This window comes from Fulmarus glacialis, unplaced genomic scaffold (genome assembly GCF_000690835.1).
Source record: "Fulmarus glacialis isolate BGI_N327 unplaced genomic scaffold, ASM69083v1 scaffold10059, whole genome shotgun sequence".
Lineage (NCBI taxonomy): Eukaryota > Metazoa > Chordata > Aves > Procellariiformes > Procellariidae > Fulmarus > Fulmarus glacialis.
Genome location: NW_009235186.1, coordinates 1 through 23,828, shown reverse-complemented (window position 1 = coordinate 23,828; position 23,828 = coordinate 1). Strand labels below are relative to the sequence as shown.

General features: G+C 42.6%; 1 protein-coding gene across 1 annotated transcript in view; it reads right to left on the bottom strand.

The window, feature by feature from the left end:
• The window catches only part of LOC104082703 (obscurin-like), a gene marked incomplete at both ends in the record, with an annotated part of 27,457 nt that extends 4,213 nt beyond the window's left edge, over nucleotides 1-23,244 (bottom strand). Inside the window, 17 exons of the mRNA XM_009585922.1 lie at nucleotides 3,732-3,995; nucleotides 4,801-5,067; nucleotides 5,820-6,083; nucleotides 7,381-7,647; nucleotides 8,726-8,992; nucleotides 9,938-10,201; nucleotides 10,584-10,850; nucleotides 11,428-11,691; nucleotides 12,297-12,563; nucleotides 13,416-13,682; nucleotides 16,036-16,302; nucleotides 17,853-18,125; nucleotides 19,633-19,635; nucleotides 19,727-19,993; nucleotides 20,784-21,050; nucleotides 21,827-22,096; nucleotides 22,978-23,244. Coding sequence (XP_009584217.1) covers nucleotides 3,732-3,995; nucleotides 4,801-5,067; nucleotides 5,820-6,083; nucleotides 7,381-7,647; nucleotides 8,726-8,992; nucleotides 9,938-10,201; nucleotides 10,584-10,850; nucleotides 11,428-11,691; nucleotides 12,297-12,563; nucleotides 13,416-13,682; nucleotides 16,036-16,302; nucleotides 17,853-18,125; nucleotides 19,633-19,635; nucleotides 19,727-19,993; nucleotides 20,784-21,050; nucleotides 21,827-22,096; nucleotides 22,978-23,244 — 4,272 coding nt within the window. The remainder of the gene's footprint in view (nucleotides 1-3,731; nucleotides 3,996-4,800; nucleotides 5,068-5,819; nucleotides 6,084-7,380; nucleotides 7,648-8,725; nucleotides 8,993-9,937; nucleotides 10,202-10,583; nucleotides 10,851-11,427; nucleotides 11,692-12,296; nucleotides 12,564-13,415; nucleotides 13,683-16,035; nucleotides 16,303-17,852; nucleotides 18,126-19,632; nucleotides 19,636-19,726; nucleotides 19,994-20,783; nucleotides 21,051-21,826; nucleotides 22,097-22,977) is intronic.
• Nucleotides 23,245-23,828: the final 584 nt, after the last annotated feature.

Here is a 23,828-nt window from a genome sequence, read left to right as displayed (position 1 = left end):
AAACTTCATGTGTGGTCAAAATTATAACTTTCTCAGTGTAATTCAGCCCAGGAGAAGTGATATAGCAGGTTACACCATGATCAGGAAAAAAAAAAACGAAAGGAAAAAAAGAAAAGGCTTTACCTTACGTGTTAAGGATGCCTACTGACCTAGCCTGAGAGTTAGCATGAGGCTGAAGAGCTGAATCAGAGAGACCTCTTGAAAGTGCTTGGGTAACAAAAAGAAAAAAGAAGGACGATGTTTCCATTGTGGAAATCTTCCATAAGACCTTCACACCAGGAAGTTCAGGTGCATCCTAACACCCCATCCCATTTGGAACAACTAATAGAATCGTTCAGAGCATCAGACTGGATGGTAATGTGGTAACAAACTGTGGGAGCAATAAGATGGGACAATGTCTGCTAAGTCTTTGGAATGGGGTGGGGACCACTTTTGGATATAGAATATATATGAAAGAACAGGAGAGGAGGATCTCCAAGTCCTGACTCTGACCAGCAAGAAATAAATATTTGAGAATACAGACAGGGAGGATAACTGGGCAGACAGCAATTATGAAGCAGGAGAGCTCATGGATTTTAGGAAAAGTAGTGATGGAGAACAGCAAAAAGACATTCTGTGGGCAACAAGAAAGCAAGCTTCAATAATTCAATAATTGTTACTTATAACCAAGCAGAAGCAAACTTAAAGGACAAGGCAGTTTAAGAGAGTGGGAAGCTTCTTGAAGAAAGAATATGAAGGGCATAATTACACAGACTACCCCAGTCCGAGGACCATCAGGAATAGCCTGCCTAAATCATGAATTCTTCAATGTCCTGAAACTCGAGAGACCTATAAAATATGGGAGGTTTAGATGAGTGCAAAAGAAATACTACAGAATGCAGAGGCAAAACCAGAAAGGACAGTTTCCTGGCACGTCTCAAGAAGGTCAAGGTTCCCCATTCCTGGGCTCACCTCATGGACAAGGAGACCAACACAAAAGAGGGGCTGAAAAGTAATCTGAAAAATGATGCTGATATCAAATATCTCCAGACACAGCTGAATGCTGAGTGTAGTTGTATCCAGCAACTGGGTGGTGGTATCACTGCTCCAAGAACTTTCTGTGCCCTCTGCTCACAGTTCAACTTGTGGCTTTTGGCTGTATCAGAATATTAGCATGCAAATCCCAGGAAACCTGGCCAGCCTGAACTAGAAAGAAGCAGAAATAATACAGCGACATTCTGTAGGTAGGTTAGAAGGAAGAAAAACAACAAGGGAGAAGTTGGTGTACTAACTTTCAGGAATGTAAGTTGATGGTAGATAAGATGGGGAAAGCTGAAGTGTAAATTCCTTTTTCTTCTTCAATATTAAAAGTTAATGATAGCTAAGAAAGTAAAAGGAATTCTAGAGAGGATAAGAAAAAAACAGATGAGAGAACATTTAAATAAACTGAATATTCTCAAAGCACCTTGGTGTGATGAAATTTATCCTGGAATACTTAAGGTACAGGCTTAACCAATATTAGACATTAACCATTACACTGGAGAAATCAAAGAGAAGGGGTGATGTTCCACAAGTATAGAAAAAATCTCAGAGGTGGAAAAGGTCTCACAAACTGTAATGCACACATTCAGTTCTCACCATGTAAACCAAGAGTCTAAGCGCCCGGGACAGTCAAGAAAGATCCAGACAAAGTCAACGGAGCCAATGGAGCTACCTGCTGACCAAATGTAAATGTCTGCTATATGGTGAACTGGATGTCTCCCTGGCTTCCATTGACTGTGTTGATTAGATCTCTATTGACAACAATAGGAAATTAGGAACACTCACCAGTCTTGATCTACAAGCTGAGTCCCACCCACAGTCCTTGTGTCTTGGAAAAAAAGGGGGAGAAAAGAGAGGCAGAGCGAGGATCCAAGGAACTACGGCCATTTCAGCTTAACTTTAATTCTTTGAAAAACATTGTAGCAGTACACTTGGAGTTGCCAAGAGCTTTTCTTTTTGTAAAGGATGGACCAGTGTAATATTATTTGACATAGGTTAATGAACTTCAGTGAGAGACAGACACAGTATATGCTGTACACCCTGATTTTAGTAAAGCTCTTACTTTAACTACAGTAGGAAGCTCTACCAGTTTGAAAACCACAGTCAAAGAATATTCAACTGTGATTTACACTCACAGTGAAAGAATGAGTTGAGCGCAGTTCCTCAATTCTCTGGAGTCCAGTATTATTCAGCATTTTCTTTAGTGGCTTGGACTATGAAATGCAGAGTAGTCATTAACTTTGCAGATGAAGCTGAAAGCTTCTGTTAAACAGGATTAGGATATAGAAGATCTTGATGAAGCAGTGGTGAAAAAATAGGCTGCAATTCAGGAAAAGCAGGTGCAAAATCCTGTATGTACGAACAATCAACAACACAACTACAAGATGGGGAACAATAGCAGCAGATCTGCAGAGAGAGATTTTGGAGCAAATGCAAGTCAAAAAATGCAATTCTGATGTCAATAAAGCAAACATCATAATAGGGATATATAAAAAGGAGTGTCACGTGCAAGACACATCAAGTCCTTCCGGTCTGGCAAAGCCTCAGACAGAGCGCTGTAGTCTGCTTTTGGCCACCAGACTTCTAAAAAGATGCGAATTAATTGAAGATGGCCCAGAAAACAACAAAGATGAGCTGAAGTCTACAAAACATGACCTATGAAGAAAGAGTGAAAGGATTGAAGGTGCTTAGTCCAGAAAAAAGAAGACAGAAAGGAGACGTAAGTTTTCGAATCTTTCACAGAGAGGAAAATAGCAAATATTCCTCCGTTTCTACAGGATATGGGACAAGAAGTAATGACTTAAGCCAGCTTGAGAAAGACTTTTGTTGAAATTAGGAAGAACTTTCTGGCAGTGTTGATGGCTAGGCAGTGGAACGAGTGTCCAGGGGAACTGCAAATTCTTCAGCACTGGAGTGACGCTAGGTAGGTGTGATGGTGACTTGGGGCTCAAGGATGGACTAGATGACCTGGTTAAATTGGAAGTTCAAGACTGAAGCCATCCTTGTTTTATTGGTAAATATCAAGATGAAAAAGTCTGGGCAGTAAAAAGAAATCAACTCTTTAACCTACTGAATTTCCAGGTGAGAAAGACGGCTGAAACTACTTCCTTCTGTCCTATGTTAATAGTGGAAATAAAGTTTCCCTCTCTTCCAAGGAAGGTTTGCAGACGAATTTGCCTGAGGACTGTGAAGTACTCTTACACTACAATGCTGAGTATTCTGCAATACCAGAATACAAAGGTACATGATCCTTCGTCAGAGTTACATAGAAAAGTTGCATTGAATCAAGTTTCATTTGCATTATTTAAAATTATCTGTCAAATCCTAATGTAACTTTAAACCTAAGATCGCTCTTTTTAAGAAGTATGAATGTTCCTGCTGCTCCATCTCTGTAGACTTAAGTAAAAAGTAAGTAAAACAGAACAAAAAACGCAAGCACGGGGCATCCTCCAGCCTTCAGTGTGGTGCAAAGCAGTATAGCCGTGCACCAACAAGAGCAAGGAGAACACAGGGAAAATGTTAGTATAATCAATGGAACTACGATTCTGGTTAGAATTAGATAAAAATCACAATAAAAACAATAAAATCCATTACCAACAGAATTAATGATGGCAAGATTAGAGAAAGAACTCATTGCCTGTCAGTACTGAGGCTTCCAGAGGAAACAGGAGAAACATCACACAAAAATTTCTCATTTCTGTTTTCTTTACCATGCACTGTCAGCGCTGCAGTAGTCTTCTCATCTCCACACACGCAGGTATACTCCCCAGCATCCCTGACTTCCAACGCATGGATCAGCAGTTGTGCCGTAGTACCTTCCTGTCTCATAGTATATTTTTCACTCGATTTGAGCACTTTGTGTTTCTTTTTCCACTCCACAGAGGCAGCCCTAGACAGCTCACATTGTAGCGTGGCTGTTCCACCTTCTGTGGCTTCTTCATTCTTCATCTCTTTCCTGAAGTGTGCAGGCAAGGCTGAGGAGTTCAAAATGAGCAGAATGTATGACCGTGCCAGCTATCCAAGTAACTATTTATCTGTGGTCTGTCAACCACACAAGCAAAGCCTTCCCTAATCAAAAAGGATTGATAACCACTCTGGGAAAGATACGATGGCGACCTTGGGAAGCAGGAGAACACCTTGTTCATAAGTCAGAGCTTTTTTTATGGTATGGTCTATGGCACGAAATGGAGAACCACACCAGTCTCAACTTCAGACTCTGCAAGACTGAGCCCTACCTTACCTCGGGTATTGCTTGGCACAGTGGAAAATAAAGCCTGACTAGAGTGTCTAAGTTCTGTTGCAATGCAAATCATTACCGAAAAAGTTCATAAATGAAATAATATCTGAGGCAGCTATCGCACTGTTCCATGAGATTTCTCCTCAGATAGTGGTCAAGCAGAACTTGACTGTCAAATTATTCTGACACACTGAAAACTGTATCAAAAATATCTCATCACCAAATTGTAATATTCTCAACTTTAGGATTGTAACATCTTCACAACCAGCATCACAATAATATGTTTTTGCTTTTTTAGCAACTACTACTGAACACGAACATCAAAGGAATGAGTTAGCACCACAATGAATATCTGAAATTTTTGCAACGATCCTTGTCTCATACTGACCAGTGCATTCCCATGTTTATGCCCATGTGCAACAACACGTTACTAAGTTAATCAGAAACGGGGCTGCAATTTCAAAGCTGATACTACTATGCTCTTAAAGAAACGGCCGGTTGAAAATAATCCACTTAATTTGATTTTTTTTTTCTTTTTTTACCATTCACTTTCAGCGCAGCCGTGGTTTTCTGATCTCCATAACAGCATGTGTAATCGCCAGCATCTGTCAGGTCTAAATCACGGATCACCAGCTCAGCAGTTGTGCCCTCGCATCTCATGGAGAGCTTGTCACTCGGCTCCAGGGCTCTGTCTCCTTTCCTCCATTCCACGGCAGCTGCGGGCTTGTTCAGCTCGCAGCAGAAAGTGGCCGTGCCATTTTCTGTGGCTTCCACCTTCTTCAACTCTTTTTTAAAATGCGGAGGAAGGGCTGAAGATCACAGGTGAAGAGAGAGCATTTTAAAATCGAGGAAATACTGCATCTCAACTGCTCCACTGGATTAAAACCCTTTAATCTCTAAAGGTTTTAGAATAATATATAGTACCTGAGAGGCAACTGATGATTTCAGGGGCATCCCTGCCTTATGCTTTGCAATACACCACATTCAGCATGTCACAACTGAATTGGAAATCAGTGTTGTAAAACTATAATTTCAGTACTGGAAGGCATGCTTTAAAGGCATTTTAAGATAAAACAACAGAAAGCTGATTCCAAGCTTTCAAGGAACTATGCATAGTTCTGTCTTAAGACCGGATGAACAATTAAAACGAACATTACGTTATTTAAAATTCCAGGCTGCAATGTATCATTCTCACCTGCCTTTCTCAGTTGTTATCATAACAGAGCACCTTTCAATTCCATTCGAGTAAAAGAAGTGAAATCTCAGTGATATGCCTACAGAAGTTAATTATTGGAAATACTGCAAGTGCTATTTATGACTTCACCAAGGTCTTCATTATCTGCTTCCAGATTCCATTAACATGAAAGAAAAGGGACAGAAAAGACTGTATGGTGCTATTTATCAGTCCCAAGTGAAGGGCTTTCAGTAAAAGATATTCCTAGTGGTTAATACAGCTGTCATAAAAATTTAAAATAATAGATGGGATCAAGAACAATTTGTGATCCTGCATGAGATCACAGATGACAAAGCAGAAAATCCCTATTAAACTGATGTATTTTACCATGCACCGTCAGGGATGCAGTAGTCATCTTGTCTCCGCACACGCATGTGTAATCTCCCGCATCTTGTTCCTCCAGGCTGTGGATTGTCAGCTCAGCAATGGTATCCTTCAGCCTCATTTTGTACTTCTCACTAGGCTTGAGCACCTTTTGCCCTTTTCTCCACTCCGCCGGAGCGGGTTTAGTTAGCTCACACTGCAGAACAGCCGTCCCGTTTTCTGTGGCTTCCATATTGACAAGTTCTTTTTTGAACAGTGCAGGCAAAGCTATGGGACGTAATATAAACAGAGAGTACGTCAAAACCACTAACCAGACCTTGAGGAACATAGGACTAGGTCCTGAGGCCAGTCCTTCACTATTACAGGAAAACAAATCATATAGTCTTGAAAACTGCATCTATTAGAAAACTACTGCAGGATCTCACAGGGAGAACTGCCACCATGACCTGCTTCTAACATTGACTTATGCAGAATGCTCATCATTTCCCAGCTGATTCCAGTAGTCCTCTCCACTTATTTCAGTCTGAGATCATCTATCTTGAACATTAATCACCTGACTTCTGATTGAAAGTCATCGTCCTGGATGATGGCACTGCTAGCTGGAGATCTCTACCTTTCCTGACACCGTAATTTATCTTTCTGGTTCAGAAAAAAAACCGTAGTATAACTTCAGGCGCACCTCTAGGCCATAATTGCCAAGGACATAATGGCTCTAAATAGCAGGAACACAGGCTTTTTTTAGCAACATTCAGCAAGTTGCCTTGTGGTGTGCCACCAAGGTAAAAAGGAAGCGACTTGCACAGGGAAGAAAGTGCCAGCTCAGAGGAGGGGAGGAACAGAAGTACCTCCAGCTGGGAGAAAGAAGAGGAAGTAAGAGTGTGCAGAAAATCTTAGAGAAGAGAATTTTGCCTCCACAGTTTTGCCCCTGTCCTTAGAAACATCTTATCCTTAAGATATATCTCAAATAAAAACTATTCTTTCATCTATTGGAACTATGTATGAACTGCCTCTGCTGGAGGGGCAACCAAAGCTTGTCACTATTCACCAGGGCAGAGACAGGAACAAAATCTGTCTCACCCCTCCCTAAATGAGGACCTGCAGAATAGTGGTTTAGGGTTTTTTTGGAAAGCACTATTTCCTCAGCAGAATATATCACAAAGGAGACGGACAGTCATTCATTCCTGAAGGGGAAAACCTCTCACTAACCGAGCTCAGCGTTTTTGAAAATCATTCCTTCAAGTTAAGCACCGAAATCCACTGACATCAGTGAGACGCAAGGACAAACGCTCTGAGAACAAGCTTGCTGCTAGAGGTCTGCTCACTTTTGGCCGTTTTCACTTTTAAAAAGTGAAGACTAAGATGAGAAATTCTCACAACTCTTCTTTACTTTGCTATGAAGCCACCGGTTTCAAACTGCCCGACAGTGGGAGATGGGATGAAACACAGCCAGCAAAGCAAGAAAATGCAGCAGAATCAAAATATCGAAGCAAGTGGACAAGAAACCTCTGAGAGAAAAGGGATCTCCCCGAGACACTGCTATCATAACGGAGAACTGCTTTTTTACCATGGACTGTCAAGACAGCCGAGGTCTTCTGATCTCCACACACACAGGTATACTCTCCTGTATCTTCTACCTCCAGATCTCGGATCAACAGTTCTGCGGCGGTATCTTCTTGTCTCATCCTATACTTATCACTCGGTTTGAGTGTCTTGTCCCCTTTTTTCCACTCCACCGGGACACCGACCTTGCTCAGCTCGCAGTGCAGGGTGGCTGTTGCACCATCTGTGGCTTCTCTGTTCTTCAATCCTTCTTTGAAAAACGCAGGCAAAGCTGAAGGACAGCAATATGAGCAGTGAGATGTAACGCCCCAAAGAGTTAACATTAACCACCGGTGTTTAATTTTCTTTTTCCCCCTCTTATCTTGAACTGATTTATCAACACAAGAACATAGATTGTTAATAAGTGTTCATGAATCAGTACGAGGAAAAAATGTCATCACCCGGAAGGGCTACAACGCTTGCAGTAATCCACAGAGATATTTTACGTGTGCTCAGAGTCACAAATCAATACAGACAAAAGAAGAAAACCCATTTTTTTCCTGGGAAGTTTCAAGCAAAAAGAATAAATACTAACTTGAAATTTCTGAAAAAAATTGGTTTTCTGATATGACTTTTTAAGCCATAATGGGAGGATGTTTGGTACGCTTTCACAGACTTAAGCAAACGAAAAGACATTGTCCATTAAAAAAATGAAACACTGGCGTTTCATTCTGAATGTCAGTTTGAAATGAAATTGTTCATTTCAATACATGGTGGGAAAACAAACATTTTCTCCTGAACTGACATATCCTTTCAAATACATCAGTTGCAGTAAAAATCAAAGTTCTCCCGGGGACAGTCGTCCCTTAGAAGGTTTGGGCTTGCGTTACAGAGTGGAGTAACTGAATGCAATGACAACTGGCCCGTACGTGTAAATGGACCTCGTTGTCCCAGGAATGGAGTATGGGAATAAGATTCCAGGGAATAACCTAACCTTTGGGAATTTTATGAAACCTTAAAACCGCTAAGTCAGAGCCTCTTTGAGGCAACCCGTTTTATTGGGCTTGAGCATAACGGGGAGTCTAATACAGGAACTTTCAAGGGGAAAAGCAAAATGATGGACCCTAATTAAAACAGTAGCGGCAATCCGGGTTGCCTATACGTTCCTCTGAGCTTGCAGACTGACACCCCTCTTGTGCCACGCACCCTGGCCGCACCGACGCCAACGGGAGCACTGCATTGGCATCGGTAAGCTGAGGATGAGGGTCTGGCAGAAGGAAGGAGATGGTGGGGTAACCAGGTGTCTCTCCAAATGAAGAGAGAAAACAGGATAGTTACTTTTAGTATGCGTCTTGTTTTGTTTGTTTTACCATGTACTGTTAAAACTGCCATAGTCTGCTGGTCTCCGCACACACAGGAATAATTTCCAGCATCCGTCGTGTCTAGGTGTTGGATTAGAAGTTCAGCAACGACACCTTCGCGTTTCATTTTATACTTGTCACTTGATTTGAGGGTCTTGAAGCCCTTCTTCCACTCCACGTTAGCAGCAGCCTTGTTCAGCTCACAGTGCAGAGAGACACTTTTACCTTCTGTGGCTTCTTCATCTGTCAGTTCTTTGGTGAAAAGAGCAGGCAGGACTGCAGAGTAAATGCAATACGGACACGGCATCAAAGCTGAGAAAGCCTGACCCATGATCTACGCACGCTCTTCTCTTATCTCCCCGAACCTGCATGTTACTGAAGCCACAACACCTTCTTCACGCTCCAGGATTTTGTTCCAGTCTCTAACATTTCAAAAGAGATTTCAGTCTGATTTTTAATTTTTCCTCCTCACACTTTAAAACTTGCTTTAAAAGCAAGTCTGTCTATCTGCAAACTCAGCTGACAAGCCACCTATCCTTTACTTACACACCATAAAATCCAAGGGATAAAATTAGAGGCCGTATTTCAATCTGAGACCCAAAGCATTTTGTTTCCTTTGAGAAAAACAGGAGTTCTGCAGAAGTGCCTGATTCATGGCACTGTCTGTATTTTTATAAATAGAACCCCTTAAAACAGAGCAGTTACAAACATGCTGTCAGCTTTCTGCAGAGATAAAGTATGTGCTTTGGAAGAGTTAAGCCAAAATTGGTAAAAAAGGGCTGGGGATAACAGGAAAATAAAAAGGCAATTTTTCATTAAGGTAGTCCTTGTGTAGCATCATACGTTGATGAAAACTTGTTCCTCTTAGGAGCAACAAGTGTTAACAGTCTAAGTTCCAAAAAGTAAATATTATTCCCACTTTTAGGTCAATCCCTATGGGAAAACTTTTAAAAAAGCAGCTATACTGCACTAGGGAGACCGTGTTGCGTTGGAGACCTGTACTCCGCTTGTCATTTGAACATAGCACCTAGAAAGACAAAGAGCACATCAAGAGGGCATCAAGTGAAAGCAGAGAGAGAGAAGGAAACCAGGATAGAAAAACTAATTAGCAGGGGGGAGGATAGAAAGTATACAGGGACCAGATGAAATAGGAGGAAAAGCAGAAGAGAGTTTGGAATTACACAGGTTTACTTGGGGCACGTGCTGAGAATTTCTTTTTACCATTTACTGTCAAAGCAGCCGTAGTCTGTTGATCTCCACACGCACAGCTGTAATCACCAGCGTCTGCCACATCCAGATCCCGGATCATCAGCTCCGCAAAGGGACCTTCCTGCTCTATTTTGTATTTGTCACTTGGCTTGAGGACCATATTCCCCTTTCTCCACTCAACCGGGGCCGATTTGCTCAGTTTACAGTGCAAAGTGACTGCCTCCCCCTCTGTAGCTTCCTTGTTCGACATTTCTTCTTGGAAGAGGATAGGCAAGGCTGAAGGATGCAATACCAACAGAGAAGGAATCAGCACTAGAACAAAATGAACTGGACTCTGCTGTGAGTTACTGGGCTGCGGTGTATACATTTAACTAAAAAATGCACTACTGCGAGGTGGATACAGTCGAAAGGGGGGTAAAACCTCCTAAAGTAGAGAGAAACAAATTAGAGAAAACAATATACAACGTAGCTGTGCTGTCTCAAAGCAAAAAAAAAAAAGCACAAGGGAATATTCTCTAATAGGGTGACTCTTTGGCACCACAGAGCTGAGAACATGAAACCTCTAAGACATCACACTGACCAGATTTCGGATGACCAGCAAATGCTGTTAAACACATTAAGTTTGGGGCTTAATGAGCAAAACGGGTAGAACGGTTACCATTCACTCTCAGGGCAGCTGTTGTCTTCTGGTCTCCACACACGCAGGTATAGTTCCCAGCATCCGTCAAGTCTAGGTCTTGGATAACCAGCTCAACGAAACGCCCTTCCCGTCTCATTTTGTATTTGCCGTTCGACATCAGCACCTTCCCGTCCTTCCTCCACTCGACCGAGCCCACCGCCTGGCTCAGCTCGCACTGCAGCGTGGCCGTCCCGCTCTCGGTGGCTTCCTCGTTCTTCAGCTCTTTTTTGAAACGGACTGGCAGGGCTGAGAGATGCAGAATGAGAAGGGATTGCAACCCAAGACCCTGCCCAGATCTCTGGTCAGAGGCTGAATCGCGATTTATGGTATGACTACCTAAGCCTTATTCCAACGCCCTTATCCTTAAGCACATCCTGCCTTTTTTTGTGGATGGTAAAAAAAATGCTCTAGTAAATTGTTCTGTGGGAATCAAAGCATGCGTGATCTTGACTGGTATCACGCATACAAATGACAAACTCGCCCTCACCATTAAAGGTGATGAACCCTCTTTAACAGAATATCCCAAGGAATCTTATGTTTCCATAATAATTCAGGAAAACACACATGCACGTCAGCACCCTTCACTTGAGGAAAGGTAAGAAGACAACACAACACACACACACATCCAACACTGGGCATGATGAAAGCTGATCGTGGATGGAAGTTGGGGAAAGGAGTGACATGGCAACATGAAAAAGTGGAAGGATGAAAAGAGTAGAAGCGGTACATGAAGGTAGGTGTTGTAAGGGGATGAACGGAAAGGAGGAGGGAAGAGATGGACAAAAACGTTCCAGAGTTTCACGGGTTATTTCTGACTTTTTACCATTCACTGACAAGGTTGCTGTGGTTTTTTGGTTCCCCACTATACATGTATAGTCTCCAGCATCCTTTGGGTCCAGATCGTGGATCAGCAGCTCAGCCACTGTGCCCTCCTGTCTCATCCTGTATTTGTTACTCGGCCGGAGAAGAGCGTGCCCCTTCCTCCACTCCACGGGGGCCTCTCTGCTCAGCTGGCATCGCAGGGTGGTGGTCCCACCTTCCACAGCTTCCACACTCTTCAGCTCTTCTTTGATGAGCACAGAGACGGCTGAGGAGTGAAGTGTTCTCATTTTACTTTAGGAGCATCATTACCAACTGGTGACCTCATATGGGACTTAAAACCAAAACAAATTCTCTTGGCGCAGCTAATAAGCTCTGACCTACCTGCACGTCCAGGACTCTACTTGACTCTACAATATTACACCAGGTTTGGGAGGAAATAAAAACAAAACAATTATTTCCCAATAATTAGAATATCGAAGTAATTACCCTTCTGCTGCCCAAATGCTGTTGGTCACAGACGCGTGAAAAACTTGCTGAGAAAGGGCAGAAAAGAATTGCATATTCTTTAACAAAATGTGTAGCTGAGGCCCTTCTTACCTCCTGGCTTAGAGCCCAGACAAGTGCCCCTATCCAGAGCAGAAAGCAGTTATTTCAGAGGCAAGGAAAGATATCTTGTTATCAAGGATATTTGATTGCTACGTTTTAGCATAAGTTATTGTCCTAAAAAACAGAGAACATAATGGACCCAGCCAGAGCTGCCTTTTATTTGTACTGATCCCTTTTTATCTTGATGCTCATTATAAATGTGCAGGAGCTAGCAGGACCATGGCAAGAACAACAAATGGCCACAAGAAGGTGTCTTATTCCTACCATGGATTTTGACTTGGGCTGTGGTCTGCTGGTCTCCAGTGTCGCAGGTGTATCTTCCCGCATCTTCTGGCTCTGCATTATGAATCACCAGCTCTGCCACTGTCCCCTTCTGCTTCATTTCATATTTGGCACTTGCCTGGAGCGTGGCTTCTCCCTTCTTCCACACCACGGTGGCATCAGCTTTTGTGAGTTCGCAGCGCAAGGAGACAGATTTCCCCTCTTCCATTTCCACGTTCTCCAGGGCTTGTTTAAAAAGGACAGGCACAGCTAGAACACAGAAGCAGGGATTAGGACATGCCCTCTTGAACTGCTGTACGAGAAGTGCCCCATGATGGCTGTCACCCCTTAAAACTAGTCCTTTTCCAAATGAGAAAAGCCACCCTAGACCCTTGGCTATGTGACATCAAAGTGATTCTGCTTGGGAGCAGGAAGAAATCTCTCCCCCAGATGTTATCACCTCACTGGCATTCCTAGGAGTACGGGGGAAGTTTCTCTCATCTTTAATAAGGACCCCTTTAGAGTCCTCCGAGCATCCTCACCTAACAAATTCCCTGCCGCTGCAGGGCTCTGACAGTATTCGTGCCCTCCTGCTTTCTGCTCCAGCACATACTACTTTTGCTATACTACTAAAGGTACTGTATTTGTTTAATGGCATTGGGGAGTGCAGATGGCATCTGAGAGCCTTTAAAAAAGGATGCTTTGGGGAGTTTGGGGGTCTAAACATTAATCAGGGACTGGACTCGACTTATATTTTCATGTTCTTCTGTTGCTTCCATGCTCCTGGTCTCCTGGTCTCTAACGCCAATCTTAATCACAGCCATGTAAAAAAGCCGATAGGTCAGGAACTATGGCACGTAGGGTACAGAAAATGAACCCTTATTTTCTGTTCAGTGGGAAGTTATAGATTTCAAATCCCATAACATAACATGAGATTACATGAATGAAATATATACAGGTGCTTACAAGTATGCAATAAATTAAATTTTTTAAGTTAAATTTTATGTATGAATTTGTAGATGGCACTGCCACAAAGTGCTGTGGTTTTGGTTTTTTTTTTTAATAGAAGATCTATTAAGCAACACATTAAGAAAGTGTGGCAACGTATCTAACTCTACCTACCATTTACTTTCACCCGAGCAGTGGTCTTCAGTTCCCCGGTGCTGCAGGTATATTCCCCAGAGTCTATCGATTTGACATCTCGAATAATGAGCTCTGCCACAGTACCACGCTGCTTAAATTCATACTTCTCGCTGGCATAGAGAACAGCGTCTCCTTTCATCCATTTCACTGGGGTATCAGGTTTGCTGAGCTCGCAGGTCAGCTTGACTTGTTTTCCTTCTTTAGCTTCTTCATTTTGGAGCTCTTGCTTGAAAAGAACTGGTACTTCTGAAAAAGAACATGGCAGATGTTTAAGGAAACACAGGAGATTGGAAATCACTTTTTCGTTTTTGTTTCAGACTTTGCTATTCAGATAGAAAACCACAGGAATGGAAAAGCACTAGCAAAGAGCAAACAGATTCTTACAGCTCACATCTGGCTGCCAGCACTCTACGGCAGCAAAAAATATTTGAGACCATATGCTTTTTTTCCTTTTAACGGCTATCCGTACTACTGAAGACATTGGGATTATTACTGTTGTCATTATTAACATTAGTGGCAGATGCTGCCCTGCTATTAATGACACGAACAGTGTGTTGCAGATGGGTGGTCAGAGCTGGACCACTGGCACAAAAAAGGTAAAACTTTACTGAGGCCAACTCGCACATAACACAGAGGACACAAAGAAATGGCAAAGCACTTTCTGTCATTACCAACAGTATTGAGTTCTCATTATGAAAATCCCACAACATGTTTTTATCAGACGTGAATACAGACTTAAAACCAGCACAGAGCATACACAGAAAGCAAAGCACAGCTGTATACAAAAGGGTCCCTGTGGAGATTCCTATGCAGCCTATATCACAGCCTGGGATTCAAGGCTTTAAGGTGAGCTAGTGTAGAGAAGGCACTTATTGGGGAAAAAACCTCAACTGAAGTGTTTTCCCTTCAGGTCGTGAAAAAACCCCAATTTCTTCCTCGCTTGTGCTATCTTACGACCATGCAAGTCAGCTACTGATCCGTGATGCAGTTGTCCTGTGGCTGTGGAAAAACTACAGCCTATTCTGCTGTTCCCCTCTTACCTCTAGTTTGGGACACTCAGTGTCACATGGCTACTGACTTCCACCCCCACCCCCCCATTCTGCTGCTCCGATGTGACCCTAATAGATAAAGGAAAGGTACAACGGTGTAATTTGTTGTAGGCACCCTTATGACTTGACTCCTTCACGCCTACTGGTGATCTGAATCCATGTGTTTAAATCCTGCATCCGTCCACACCCTTCTTTGTGAAGGGAAAAATGGAGCTGCTGTTTAACACTCATTCTGAGTGGGTTTTTTCCTAACAGAAAAATTCCTATTCATTATGGGTGAGATCCAGGTCCTACTAAAGTCAACATAGATCCTTCTTTTTTGTGTAACAAGTATTGGGAAAGCATCCTAGTACTAATGAAAGACATAGCAAATCTGGACCATTAACCATCACCTCTCTTCTTCATTACACCATCAAGGTCTTCTCTTTACTTGCACAGCAGATCTCAGCCTTAAGGTGGCTTGTTTCTTTGTGCTCTAGATAAATACTGTGAGCATCTTGCCTTCCCTCTTCGTGCTCTGGTTGACTATTCCAACAACCCAAATGCTTTTTGTTCACACTGACTTGCCTAATCCAGGTGCAGCTTCTGATCAACCCCTCCAGAGCACGTTAAGAAGAGCTGCATGCAGGATATCCGCTGGTCAGGCTAAACCCAGCCTGTGCCATTAACAGCCTCCCCGTATCTGCTCGAACCCGCCCATGTGAATGACTGATTTTGCTCACAGGAACCAAACTTGTCCTCAACCTCGGGCTGGAGCAGTGGCTCAAGACAGGCTGGAGCAATTATAACGTGGGTAGCAGGTGAGCCTGGTTCTGACCCTGCTCAGACCCAACGCTTCCCTAACATATGTGGTGCTTACCCAACGTGCTCGAGGAAGTACGTTAAAGTCTCATGTGTCTAAGAAGAGAATTTTTGGTCCAGCTCAGACAACAACCCTTCAGATAGCACCTCCTGCCTGGATCATGATCTTTGGAATAAAAAATTTGGATGCACCACTCTCAGTATATTTGGCTGTCTAAAGCAAGGTCCAGCTCAGACAACAACCCTTCAGATAGCACCTCCTGCCTGGATCATGATCTTTGGAATAAAAAAATTTGGATGCACCACTCTCAATATATTTGGCTGCCTAAAGCAATTACCCAGACAAATGTGGGTGTATGAGCTTCCTCCTTGGAAAGAGCATCAGTGGAGACAGCTTCAGAAGGTGATCTATCCTTTCTCTGGATTAACTCTTAGACTGGGTAGATCTCCTGCAGAGATGCCCACTGTTCTCTACCGACCCATTGCTCTCTGCTCCAGAAAGCTTAGGCACCTAACTATCACAGAGCTAAAATCAGGTAAGATGAAGGATTTTCCCATTTTACATTCTATCACCTCTCTGGGTGACATCTGTCCCAGCTGACTTGATGAGAACCTCTCCTGCACCGTGGTGCAAAGACATGAGGTTCCTTTTCAGTATAGTTTCCCATTTTTATCATTTCAATTTATTACTCTGACCTCGGTGTTAGATGACGAGTTAGGACCCAAACCATCACTCCAAATGTTCTTACCCTTGACAGTAATAACCGCACTACTTTTAGCTGCTCCAGCCTCACACTCATATCTGCCACTGTCTCTTTCTTCTGCCCTGTGAATGACAAGCTTGGCTTCAAATCCCGACCGGCTGATGTTATACTTGGAAGAATTCCTAAGGCTCTTCCCGTCTTTGCACCACTTTACGGGGCTCTCCGATTTGGAGGTTTCACAGTGAAGGATCACATCCTCTCCCTCAGTGACTTCAGTATCAACCAGCTCCTTTGTGAAGATGCAGGGCTTCTCTAGAATCACATAAAAACCATCTGAGATGTTTCAGAAGAGGTGCAGATTTTTAGATCACAAGTAATCTGTGAGATTTACATCCAAGATTACCTGTGTCAAAATTACAGGTCAAGGTTAGTAACAAATAATTTGGTGTTCATGACTATAAAGCCCTCGGGAAGGCAGCAGTCATGCCATACAACGCTGTTTAGTAAATACCTAATGCCATCTGGGAGAAACTGAGGAGAAAATACGCCTTTTGAAGAACATAAATAAGATCTCTCTCGCATCTCACTAAATACGAACAAGATGGAGACAGGATTTTCCTAAGCCCTTTTACACGTGAGCTTATTAGTTTGAACCTTCTAATTGAATGTGGAAAAGGTAATTCTGCACGAAGTGAGGTGCAACACAGGTTTCTCAAAGCCAGTCATCTAGAGCAGGTCTCATCTCATCGGTATGAGTCTAAAAACCAGGCAGATAGCTCAGACTGGTCATGTAGGGTGTCTCTACAACTGTTAAGCTCAGACTGGTCATGTAGGGTGTCTCTAAAACTGCTGGAAGATGACAGACACCTCCAGAGACCAGATATTCACTTCCAAAACAGGTCATTAGGACAGAGGAGATGACCTGCTCTCTGGAAGTGTCTTTCTACACAGCTTATAGAAGTAGCCTAAGCTAGATACCAATAGCTAAATTGGCCAAGGTACATCTTATCCCTCCCAGCTTAATGCTTTTTAATCCATAAAAATCCAATCAATCAGCAGACCAAAACCTGTTTTTGGTACTATAGCATCACATATTAGCATTACCAAAAGGAATCGGCCTTTTGCAGATAAGACCTTTCATTTGCTTTCAGAAAAATCTGTTCGCATTTCTGCAGCATGGCAAAATTTGGGCAAATTTTCAAATTTTGAAAAAAAAATTCTTTGCAAGAAACGTGGTGAATGAGAATGAGAATATGATCTGACACAGTGGAGACTGTGTGTTTTACATCTCTGGGCAGCGAGAAATATTTATGTTTCCAGTAAGAAAATACCTCTCTAATCCTGCATTCTTGGGCTATCTGGCATTCATTTTATTCTCTTGCTATAGAAGTAGACTAACACTGCAGTTTTAACTCAGTTTAACTTTTCCAGAGAAAACAATTCATTGTCAACAATGAATAGCAGAGAACACACGTAATGTTTCAAACAATGAAAACTAAATTAAAAACTTACTGGTTGCACTTTTTTTTTTTTCCTTGAACTAATTGATTTCTCCTTACTTATCATCACCCTATCAGCTCGGCTCAAGGAAAACTGGACAAGGCATCCAATGTACCATCACTACAGTATAACATCCCCATCTAAGGTCCAATAAACACACAGAGTTGTCCAGGATTACAAAGTGTTAATTCCCCAGCCCTAGCTTCATTATATGGGTAATGTTATTGTTGAATGTATACAAATATACATCTGATGGGGCCAAATTTGTAGGATTTTTATTCTTTTTCTTTCAGCTATCCACATTAACCCGTAGTTATTTCTACACATTCTTTCCTCTCCTGCAGTTTTTATAATTGAATTACCTTTAACAACCAAACTGGCAGAGGTTTTCTTATCACCAGCTTCAAATGTAATGACCCCCGAGTCCTTCAGTGAGAGTTTTTTCAACATTAGCAAGTGATATCCATCGGGCTGAGACTGGATCTCATTAAGTTCATTGGTATGGAGTGGGGTTTTATCCAAAAACCACTGCACTTTGCTATAGTCTATAGGAGAGATTCTGCATTTGAACATGGCAGATTCTCCTTCTAACACAGTGACATCTTCCAGGTCTTCTGTTATTAGCACTTTCTGGCCTGAAAGGAACATAGATACATCAATTACTGGAATCTTCAGTTTCTAGCATGAAAATCGATATGGAAAACCCCAAGATTTCCCATGTGAGTATTTCAAGAAAGAAGTATGTTCATGATACAGAAGACTGAAACACAATTCCCCTGTTATTGAACACAAAAACCATTCACAGGAAGATAATATATACAGGACACACACCAAAATAGGATGAAGACAGCTTCGAAGCACCAGAACACATATAGCAGAACAAGTAGCCAGTACAATGCAAATCCAGTGTTATAAAGTTTCTCCTAATGGAACTACCCGGAAAGGCTGAAAGGATGCATCTCTGACAGCATCGCTGGGCTCTAGACATCACCAAGCAGATGAGCCCTCCCATGACGACCCTTCTGTTTTTCTAAAGCAAATATAACTAGCTTTCTATGGGATAGGACCACTCAGCCCTTTGAGTTTAGTCCGACCATAATCAGAGGGGGAAGTGAACAAAGTGTCTGACTGCAGCTTTAGTAAAAAGAAACAAAACAACAGCCCTAAAAACCTGCCTCTATAGATATAGATAGATATACACCTAACTGTAAATAAATAAATAAAATAAGGTTATCACTGTATACAAAGGTATATCTGATGTTGCTTCTACTTACAAAACAGCGAATTTTTACTTTTATCTTGAGCTTTGTGACAGAGAAGTATTTTTTCACTCAGAAAAGTTGGTGTTGGAAACCTGACAGCGAATTCGGGTAGCTCAGATCCTGACGCCGTGGTGGGGATTAAGCACACTTCTTTGCTTCTCAGCGCTGCTCTAGCAGATGATCAGAGGTGGTGGAGTCTGGCTTTACCCCCTTAGTCTTTAATAATTAGCTGTAATAATTAATAAGTGGGCACCGCCACTGCATCTCTATGCAACTGTTCTTGAACTGTTCCTCCTATTCTCTTCATTGCTTCATCTATTTCAGCTGAGGAGTTTCTCCCAGTTGAGGGTCCAGTGAGGGAACTGTGAGGAGCAGTAACAACCAGACCTCGCTCCTTCCCCTTAAACACTGCCCTGCTGTTAGCATTGGCCACCACAGCTCATTTACGACCTGTAGCATCCAACAAAAGCTGCTTGGGTTGTACGCTTCAGCTGGAGGGTGTAACTCCTGTCTAAGGCACAGGGGGACATTAAGCACTTACAGATCCCTGGACCACCCCTTCATCCATCTCCTCTTAGAAACCACTACTGGAAAGAGGCATCAAGGGATATGGAGAAAAGCCTGGAGGCAGAATCATTTTTCCCTCATCTAACAGCAGGCACTCTGAATCATATCCATCATATCTTCACACGGAAACACCAGCCTCTCCTCTCATCAGCATTTTGGGTGTTAAATCATACCCAAAGTACTCCAGGTGTAAGGTAATTACTTCAAATCAACAAATTGCTCTGCATGTCCAGCTCCATGTTGCTATATTTTTGTCCGCATCCTGTGCAGTGTATATACACCATGACTCAGACAGAGCCAGAAATGAGTAGACCTGCTACCTCTATGCTGAGAAATAGATCTGCCTATGCATATAATGTTTGCTGGTGGAGAAACAGGACGTACAGTCACATTCCTCTTATGCATACCTTGCACGACTAGCTTGGCTCTGGACTGGGCATCACCAATGTCACAGGTGTAAGTGTCACTGTCACTTTTCTCCAAATTATTTATGGTCAGCTGCAGGACTTGTCCTTTCTGTGTGATCTCGTATTTCTTGCTAGCCCTGAGTTCAGCTATGCCTTTCCTCCAGACCACAGAGGAGGCAGCTTTCTCACTCTGGCACGTAAAAACTGCAGTTCTGCTTTCATCGACTTTCAGATCTGAAAGTTCCTTGACAAAATAATTAGGTTTTTCTGGAAGGAAGAAAAAAAAAAAAAAGAAAAAAAAAAAAGAGAGACAGAGACAGATTTGTTACCCAAACAAGTCCTGAGCATACAGAGTGGTCTTGAGTCCCCTCTACCCCCAGTTGTAGAATCACAGAATCATAGAACCATAGAATCATTTAGATTGGAAAAGACCTTTAAGATCATCCAGTCCAGCTGTTAACCCAGCACTACCAAGTCCACCACTAAACCATGTCCCTAAGCGCCTCATCTACACGGCTTTTAAATACCTCCAGGGATGGTGACTCCACCACTTCCCTGGGCAGCCTGTTCCAGTGCTTGACAATCCTTTTGTTGAAGAAATTTTTCCTAATATCCAACCTAAACCTCCCCTGGCGCAACTTGAGGCCATTTCCTCTCGTCCTATCATCAGATGGAATGGATCGAAGAAGATCACCAGGTCCACCTCCTGTCACATGACATAATGGGTGAAACATTTCCAGGAAAGTTTAATGCCATCGTACAGGTACTGGTGAGGTCTCATCTTGCAGACCGCGTACAGTTTTGATCACCCATATTCAAAAAAAGACTAATTCAAATTGCCACTTTTGAATGGCTCATTACATAGCACATGAGATTCTTCAGTACCTACAAGGTGTTTTTTCAGAGTCTTTTTTCAAAAGCTTTTAATCCATGACATTTTTTGAAAACTAAAAATTGATCCTGTTTAGGGAGATAGAAGAGAAGAACATCTCCCACAGGTTGCAGTTATTTACCCCAACGTCTGTACATGCCAGCCCCTATGCATGCTTCAACTGACCTTGCACTGTGATCCTGGCTTTCGTTTTAGAGACCTCTGTCTCACAGGTGTACTCCCCACTGTCCTTGACTGTGGAGTCATGGATGATCAGAATGGCCCGTGTTCCCTCTTGGTGCAAGTCATACTTCTGGCTTTTTCGGATTGCTTTGCCATCCTTGTACCACCTGATGCTCACATCAGGTTTCGACAATTCACAGCTCAGGCTGATGTCCTGCCCCACTGCTGATGTTTTATCCTCCAGCTGCTTTGTAACCTCTGTAGGTTTCTCTGAAGGGGGAGGGCGGGGGGGAAAGAACTTTGAATAAAAATCATGATCGTGATCACTATATAGTTGGGGTTTTTGCAATTCAGATATCCAGCAAGTTTTCACATTCCCCAATGAATGGTTCATATTGTGTTAGAGAAGGGAGGGAAAAAGCAGTCTTGCTCTTTAGTACATATTAATTGCAGTTATGGGCAGTGAATATTAATGAATGCTTACAGGAACTGAGGACTTGTTCTGATGGCATCCGTTTCAGGGGATGTCATTTTGTCATCACCGAAGTTACTGTAGGCATGCAGTTATGGTGGGATCTCTCTCACTAAATACAGACATCTATGCTATAGAGATGTGTAGCATGGGCACTCACTCCAGGGCTGCTCTACAGCCAGCAGTGATCTGCTAAGTACAGGCAATAGACTTCAAGGAACAATTTATTTTGTCCTAAATAAGTCTAACTGTGGATGATCAGCTATGCCTGAAAGCTACCTATTTCTTCTCTCCGCTGACTATCCAGGGAGCGTTGGGTGATTATCTCTGATGCACACGGTCTAGAAATTGTCTGTACAATTACACTACCCAGTGCATTCTGCAATTCTCAAACATCTATAAAAAGTTTCAGCCTTTCACTTGTTTTTAAGGAACAATCTCAGTGCTTCAAGGCTTACAGAGAAGGCTGCTATTCACTTTGATCATAACAAGAGTTTGCCTTCATGGTTTACTGACACACCTTATGAAAAGACACCCAAGATATCAAACCCCAGAACCTTTCTGATCTCATTACCTTTCACAACCAGAGAAGCCTTGGAGGTTAGACCACGGGCAGTGAAAATTACTTCCCCAGCATCATCAGGAATTACACTTTTGATATTGAGCATATATTTCCGACCCATGTTAGAGGCTTTAAATCGCCCACCACTTTCCACTTTGGTCCCGTTCAGCGTCCAGTTGAAGTCATCAATGCTTTCATGGGACAAAATACACTCAAAAGTGCAATCTTCTCCCTCCTGGATTTCAGTGTTCTTCAGCCGTTTGGTGATGCCAATGTTCAGTTCTGGAAGACAAAAACTAGGTTAATACAAGGAGAAAAGGCTTTTATGATTGACAGGAGTAGTAGTATTGACATTTTTAACTCATCAGACTGGTTTATCTACTGGATTGGCAAGAGAGCACTGCATTCCTTACAGATGTATTTGACATGGGAAGGATTTCTCAGACATTATCCACTCAGAACCTCCACAAAGCTATAGCAAAAAGGGATGTGAATTTCCTGGCTTTGCTCTGGAAGGACTGCATGGAGAAGTGTCAAGATTCAATGAGCTAGAGGGGAGAAAAGCTGTCAGACATGAAGCCTCTGGGATGTCGTGGGCAGTTTTTCTCTATGATGATACGAGAAATGGGATGTTTGTATTTGTTAATTTGTTACCATCCTACCCCTCCTGGTGTTCAAATCAGACAAATTCAAAATTTGTCTCTTTATCAACATGAGTTTAAAAGCCATGAACACTTCTTTTTCCTTCAAGCAGTCACAAGGATTAGAGGACAGGCTCAATTGCTGGGTTCTTCAATAGACAACGTTGTACTACTTTTGTGTTCCCACAATCAACTCTGAATTAATAGCTCAGAACTGTGAAACACAAGCTGCTTGGGTTTTATTTGGTTTTTTGTTTTGGGGTTTTTTTTTTTTGAGAAATTATTTGCTCTTCTGGGAGGATTTCTGCACCATAGGAATGTTCAGGAAGGAAACATTGTCACTACTTTCCTGACACGTGATTTTCACTGAAACACCAGATATACTTCCATCAAAAAGTAACAGGGATTATTCAGACATCACCGTGTTATGTGAGGCTTATGGAGGAATAGGTGTGAGAGAAAGTGACCAAGCCCACTCATATCTGCAGCACCCCTTGACTGGACATCGTCTACAATACTTACCCTGAACGCTGACCTTTGACTTGGCAACATCAGTGCCGATATCACATGTGTATAAACCTGCGTCTGTCTTTTCAAGGTCATGGATAAGGAGGCACAGGGTCTTCCCAGACTGTATCTGCTCATACTTGTTACCAAAAGTGAGCTTCACACCATCCTTTTTCCAAACAGGTTTGACCTTCTCTTTGGAGACTTCACATTCCAGTTTAATCACACCTCGCTCCTCACCAAAAATATCATCCAAGGACTTCATGAAGACAGCAGGCTTCTCTGAAGGTTAACAGGCAAAACAGAGAACAGCCAGGATATTTCAGCTGAGGCATTTTCAATTGCTACCAAATATTTAAAGAGAGCTGAAGTAAACCCCTGGCAATGCTGATGATACCAATGCAGAACCTAAAGCAGTCTCACACCTCGTAATTGGAATGAGTTTTAGGGAAGTCAGAATTTATTAATGGGGGGGATGCATGGTAGAAGAGAGGCAGCCTGCATTGCCATGGATGGGGAGTGATATTCAGTGTTGTCATCGTGGTCTCTTTTATGACTGCATACCTGTGGGATTGCAAGGACTCTTTTCTCTGTGTGGGGGCATCTGTCAGGCACAGGTCATCCCATCACAGGGAATGGGGCTTGGAGCAGGCATGCAGGGCCTCAGTGAAGGCCAGAGGACAGCTTCACATTTCTATGGAATAGCTACTCAACAAGATAGACTAGGTTTAAGGAAGCCCTTCTCTGCATCGTGGAGGAGCAGAAAATGTTCTCTGGGAATGTCCTTTCTCATTGAAGCAATCTACAAGTGGAAAGGGGTCAGGTGGTTAGAAGAACAGGGCGGGAGTGTCGATCTGCTCGAGGGT